This window comes from Cyprinodon variegatus, unplaced genomic scaffold, assembly GCF_000732505.1.
Source record: "Cyprinodon variegatus isolate N-32 unplaced genomic scaffold, C_variegatus-1.0 Scaffold270, whole genome shotgun sequence".
Lineage (NCBI taxonomy): Eukaryota > Metazoa > Chordata > Actinopteri > Cyprinodontiformes > Cyprinodontidae > Cyprinodon > Cyprinodon variegatus.
The window spans coordinates 837,660-844,315 of NW_015150723.1; the positions used below are offsets into that span (position 1 = coordinate 837,660).

Below are 6,656 nucleotides of genomic sequence, written 5' to 3' on the forward strand. Positions count from 1 at the left end.
CCTTTTCCCCACCAGAGGAAAATTATAAAAGACTAGAAAGTAGATTGCCTTTTAAAAAGTTAAGACTGGTGCAACCTCTGTTTTTTAGTTCTAGTTAAAGTTATTTTAATCAGTGCAAATGTTTTTACTTACAACAACTGAACAAACTTTTTTTTTTTTTTTTATAAACTATGTTCTTTTTTTTTTTTTTTATAAACTATGTTCTATTTCTGTTGGTGTTTTTACTCTCTTCTTGGTAATTGTGTTTGGCCTGGTGCACACTGATTTATTTAGATGACAACTATGTTGTCATCTAGATAAATCCTTTAATGAAAGCACTATTGATATCAACTTTTTACTATTTTCAAAGTACTCCTAGATCAGGGCTTCTGTGTTCTTTTTGTGTGGTTGTTCTGTCTGCTTAAACCACAGTTCATCCTGTTGCAGATGGATGTTCACACTGGGCCTGATTTTGCTGGAGTTTTCGTCCTGTTAAAGTGGAGGTTTTATCTCCACTGTCACTACATACATGCTTAAAAATAAGAGATAATTGGAAAATCGAAAGCACAATTTTAAGTGGCAGTCCACTTAATCACGTAATAATAAAATTTACTTGACTACACACATATAAACAACATTGGTTAAGAACTTTATAAATACCGGTAAGCTTATCTGATAGTATTTGATATCCTAGGTTCCAATAAAACATACATAGAACTGATAGATTAACGAAACCAGAACTTTATTTTTGCAAATGACCATGAAGGATTGCAGCGGGGCAGAATCAGATTTGAGCAAGTTAAATTCAAGTACCAAAATATGTTCAGGGNGGGGCAGAATCAGATTTGAGCAAGTTAAATTCAAGTACCAAAATATGTTCAGGGAAATGCACTGTGTAAACCCATATAGTTCAGAATACTCTAAACCTTTACATCAAATCCGGTATTTCAAACTTTAATATTCTAACTTACCAAAAAACTTTAAGGCAATTGATTTCCACAAACATTTAGAGCATTCAGAACTTGTTCAGCTTTACATTGTGAGCTCTTTTTAAATTATATCTATTGTGTAAATAGTGTACTTTTAACTAATTTGGTTTGCCACTAATTATTCTACCTTTATTTCCTGTGAACTTCTATTCAATTACATTAGTTAATGTTTTTAAATAACGAAAGAAAAAAATGTTTTATATCACAATAGTGTTAATTAGTATAGATTGAAAGTATTGTGACTTTTTCATATATGACTGAAATGAAAGGAATGATCCAGTAATAGAAATACTGTTGGAGACTTTAGACAAACCACTATTTTCTGTTGGAATCTGCCTAATAAAATATTTTTAAAGGGTTGTTGCAACTAACACAACTTTTACAAGTGTACAAAATATACCAAGAAGGGGCCAAACTGATGCACACGTCTGATATTGCCTTATATTTTTTCTTTCCTCACATATTAGAATTTATGTTTAATGAGTAGTTTTTAAAATGTATTTATTTTAAATATGCTGTCATAAAGAGGGTATATAATGATCCAGCAACAACACTTTTTTCCTCACATAAGCCATACATATGTTTATTGCTTCTTAATACTGGCTAAAAGAGTGAGCAGGGATTTATTTAGTTGGTTTTTAACATTTTATTGAGCTTGGGGTCATATTTGAATGTCCCCTAACCGGAAAGTCAAGTAAACAACTTTGTCTAAAATATTTAACATTTTATACTAACACTGTTAGTTACAGCTTGAACTCATATGTATATTAAATTAAAAGCACAGTTACTATTTTTATATGATAACAACTCTTTCATAGCTTAATGGAAAAAAATAGGCATCTAATTCTAGATTATAAACTGATGGTCCAGGGGATCTAGATTTGGAAGCCTCACAAACTGTTGGGTTGACTTGTTTTATTTTATGGTCTCAGTCACTTGGCTTTAAAATAGAGACCAACATTTAATGAAAACTTTTTCTTTTGTTTCTTTTTAAGTGGTCCTTTATAATTTAAATTAATATATATTTTATTGCAATAATATTAAGTGTTTAACTCCAGATAGACAACTTTTGAAATTGAAGTTCATTGACTAAAATAACTGTTAATTGAGTAATGTTATCACCACTTTTTTGAAGAATGACTCCCGAAAATGGTAGTCATGATTTTGATGCATTCCTGATATCAACGTTTTAAAAGAAATGGTTTTGCATGTTTGTTTCTTTTTTCTTTTCTTTTAAAAAAAAAAAAAAAAAAAAACTTTATACCTTATTTACATGCACGCCGGAACCATCTGACCCGACTACATTTTGATGTTACACAATCTGTTCTTCCCAACCAATCAGAAGCGACGGTTTCGTTACGTAGTTTCGTACATGTGACCAACTGTCATGGCAGCTCCTAGCTGTAAAGTGTAGCTCCCTCTGTCTGTCTTCCTAAACATTTCTGCCTCCTTAAGTTTCTGTAAACATGAGGTATCTCCTCGGACTCTGCCGCTCGTCCGTCCGCCTCCATGTCCGCTCATGTCACCAGAGCATTTATAGCAGACACTCCAACCCACGGAGAGTGGGAGTGGACCTTGGAGAGAAGTGAGTTGACTTTCACTCTTTTTCTCTCTCTATTTGCTAGAACCAAGCTCCATATGACTCTGAAATCGCGGTTCGTTCAGGATAGATGAGGTGAAGCTGTGATTAAGGGACTTTTTCTGCTTTTGATTTTGCAGGAGACTTGAAATCTCTTCTGGGCTGTTGGCCAGATTTGCTGATGGATCTGCTGTAGTGCAGGTAGGAAAGAAAATCCTGAATTTTTCCCATGTTTTCATCTTCATGCACATTTTTTTTCTTTTTATTGGGTCAGTGAATCTTTTAATATATGAGAATAATCTCACATTGAGATGGTTTTATATGTGAACACAACCTATAGTTAAGTTTAATTAATTTAATGGGTTAAATAAACCCCCAGTTTGGAAATAGTTGCCTTTTTTAACTCCTACCACCATAATAAAAATGAATGTTAGAACTGTAACCATACAATGATATGTTTACATTACTGTTTTTTTCATCAAAATGTTTTTTGTTTTTATCACTGCTGCTCACCTTTATCTAGGCTGCACTTAAAAAAATAAAATAGTCTAGAGAGCTGTTCTTAACTAAATTTTCGTTAGTTTACACTTGTGTGTACAAAATGACAAAATAAAATCTGTCTAAGTCATGATCATAAATATGAATTTATTAAACAGTACTGGATCTGAGACCATGATGATTTTTTTTTTTTAAGTGAACATCTGAGGTGGGTTAGGCTTGAAAGAACTAGAAGAAAATCACCTCATTTCTGTTGATTTTGATGGTGGAACTGTAATGCTGTTGGCCTGTTTCTCTTCCAAAGATGACTGAAACCTTGGAAATATATGAAACCTCATTAAACTGATCACCAGCAGTCAAAGCAGGTCATCATTAGGCATGCCAAGGAGTAGATAATGTTCCATAACACAGGACCAAATCAAAACAGACCTGGTTCTCCAAATGCAACCAGTAGTCTTCTGTGGTCACCTCTTTTCCTATCTTAAATCTTAGGCCAAAGATCTATCTATCTATCTGTTTATCAAGCAAGTTTTACTTTATATGTGTAACAATTCACAATGACAGTTCATGATCTATAATAAACATTGTTTGTAGAACCTCTCCTCGTCTTTCTTTCAACAAAATTCCGCAATATATACATACTATTTATATGACAGTTTCTATCTTAAGTAAGTACAGTCATTCAATGTTACTTTTTAACAACATGCATGAAGCCAACAGGATTTTTTGTGTATCCTTTTTTGTCAATATACCTCTTGGAACCGATGTTCAAGAGATATAAAAAAACAAAAAACAAACAGTATTTTAAAGTAGTTATATCTAATAACTATGAAATTCAGTTGCCCAAAAAAGGTGTTGCTCCTGATTTGTTATCTTCATGGCTATAAAATCAGCCTGCTGTTTCTCCTAATTTGTGGGTGGAGTGTGGAAATGTTGAAGAGGCATAAATATATATGCGAGATTCTGTATTGTTAACTGCTTTGAATGTTTAAGGCTTTTTGTTTTATTCATCTAATACTAAAGCCTCCTTTAAAAGCAGCTAAGATCAATGAAGCAGGACTAAAAACCCACTGATCATGTTTTTAGATATTTATGGAGGATAATACGTGAATGTGATGTTTTTGTTCTTTAAGTTCTCATTTTTGTTACTGGAAAATCTTTTAAAAATTGTTTAGAAACTTTAGATAAAATGAGATTGGTTGTCCATGTTTAGACTTTCAGTGTTACATTTTCCTTCTGCAGTTAATAATCGAAGAGAGTTTTGTAACAACGCAAGCATAACAAGATGTTGTTTTCTAAAATGATTTTTGTTAAATATGGAATCCAAGAAGGCTGCTGTTAATGGAGGGTGTTGATGCTACCTTTTCCTGTATTTTTCCTCTTACCTTCAGCTGGGAGAAACCTCTGTGATGGTGACTGCTGTCAGCAAAACCAAACCTTCACCATCTCAGTTCATGCCACTTGTTGTAAGTTCCTTACCCTGTGTTTGTCATAAAAATTTGAACGCTTTGAGCTAATCGAGCTCATTCTCAGAAATGCTGCTGTTCTGTTACGTCGACCTGTATGTGAGTTAAGGTGGATCTAGTTCTGGATTTGTGCTGCTCAGTAATTTCTATGTTTTAAAGGTGGACTACAGACAGAAAGCAGCTGCTGCAGGTCGAATCCCCACCAACTATCTGAGACGAGAGCTTGGCACCACAGACAATGAGATCCTCACCAGCAGACTCATTGGTGAGCTTTATCTAAAGCTTTATTATGTATTGATACTGATGTACATGTCGTTAACCGACTCTTTATCGTTCAGATCGCTCGATCAGACCACTTTTTCCTGCTGGATACTTTTATGACACTCAGGTAAGTTCAGTTTGATCCTGATTTAACATAATTCCTTTAAAGGTTTGCACCAGTTTTCCAGAAATGACAATATTCCTGATCCTTTTCATATCTTTTAAAGGTCCTTTGTAACCTGCTTGCAGTTGATGGCGTCAATGATCCAGATGTGCTTGCAATTAATGCAGGTAAAAAAAAAGAATCTTGTAAAATCCATTGTTTTCAAATATTACGTTTAAAATCTTTCTAATACCCAAATTCCTTTGTTGAAAGCCTCTGCTGCCCTGGCTCTGTCTGACATCCCCTGGCATGGACCCATAGGTGAGGAAACCTGCAGCTGTTTCTGCTCCATTCAGATTTTCAGTTGAATTTCTTTGCTTTTATATTGCAGTCCTCTAAGTGCAGCCCTGCTCACATTGGGACTGGTTGTCATTTATACAGAAAGGCTATAATAGCTTTGCTTTTTTGATTCTAGTTAAGTTTTATTGTGACCATTTTTTCCCAATAATTAACTTTATTTAAATAAATTTTTAGGGTGGTTTTGCTAGTTTTTATCAGTTATTTTTAGTTATTATTATTTTAATTTGGTTTTAGTGTAGTTCTCATTAGGTCTACAGCTAGTTTTTTCTGGCTTTCATTTTCGTGCTCATGTAATTATTTGTATAAGTAATAAAAACCAACAGATTATATCGGTTTCTAAAGCCTATAAATAATGAGGGTATATATCAGTTTCAGTTAGTAATATTTTTCACCTTTTAGTTACCGTTTTTATTTATTTCACTTTATTATGTTTTCTCAATTTCTTTTTGGTAATAGATAACTATGATAACCCTGGATTACAGGTGCTGTTAGAGTGGGAATGGTTAATGGAGAGTTACTGGTTAACCCCACCAGGGCAGAGATGGCATCAAGCAGTCTTAACCTGGTTGTGGCCGGAGCTCCCAGCAGTCAAGTGGGTGAGTTGAAATTGGTCAGTTTAAATGCTGTTTTGTTGAAAAAATATTCAAATGAATAAGATTTTTTAAAATTGTCAAACTTCTGTTATTTTAGGCACAATCTGGTGAAATGAGCTCAGAAGTCAGTCTAGATTTGATCAGATCTGTTTATTTGAGGTATTGCTGAGGACATTTAACTTAGAGTTCAGTTTGTGCTGATTGTGTTTAGTAGTTTTGTAAATCCTAAGTCCTGCTCCATTCAAGCTGAAAGAAACAGGAATGTTTAAATTTGAGTAAGAACTTTGTCAGGCAGCTACTGTAAACCAGCAATATTTCTGGATATTCTGCCTTTTAGTTTTTTTTTTATCTTGCTACAGTGAATCTAATGTTGCTCAAATTTCAGTCAAAAGCTGAAATTAAAATCACAATCTGGCATATTCCTTCAAATTTCTGAAGGTCCTTCAGTTGTTCCTGTCAGACTTTCTTTCATAATCGGCCCTTCTTCCCTCTTTGTAAGATGCTCAGCTTTTGTTTCTGCTCCTACTAGTGATGATCGAGGCGTCTGCTGAGAATGTGCTGCAGCAAGACTTCTGCCATGCAGTGAAGGTTGGAGTTAAACATACCCAGCAGATCATACACGCCATCCAGCAGATGGTGCGGGAACAGAAGGTCACCAAGCGCACTCCTACAAAGATGTTCTCAGTCCCTACAGAGATGGTGGAACATGTGCGCCGGTAAGATCGAAGGTTTAAAGATATAGAGAAGGATTTTGGGGAATATGCTGATGAAGGTTCTCAGTCATCCAGGTCATAGTCATTCCGTAAAAATTCAAAAAATATCCACTGG

General features: G+C 34.4%; 1 protein-coding gene across 1 annotated transcript in view; it reads left to right on the forward strand.

Annotated features, from left to right (window-relative positions):
- The first annotated feature begins 2,346 nt into the window (after positions 1-2,346).
- Positions 2,347-6,656, forward strand: part of pnpt1 (polyribonucleotide nucleotidyltransferase 1) — a 15,566-nt gene continuing 11,256 nt past the window's right edge. The window contains exons 1-9 of the mRNA XM_015382921.1: positions 2,347-2,553; positions 2,688-2,748; positions 4,437-4,511; positions 4,671-4,776; positions 4,850-4,899; positions 5,000-5,063; positions 5,149-5,196; positions 5,718-5,831; positions 6,358-6,544. Coding sequence (XP_015238407.1) covers positions 2,435-2,553; positions 2,688-2,748; positions 4,437-4,511; positions 4,671-4,776; positions 4,850-4,899; positions 5,000-5,063; positions 5,149-5,196; positions 5,718-5,831; positions 6,358-6,544 — 824 coding nt within the window. The 5' untranslated portion in view covers positions 2,347-2,434. The remainder of the gene's footprint in view (positions 2,554-2,687; positions 2,749-4,436; positions 4,512-4,670; positions 4,777-4,849; positions 4,900-4,999; positions 5,064-5,148; positions 5,197-5,717; positions 5,832-6,357; positions 6,545-6,656) is intronic.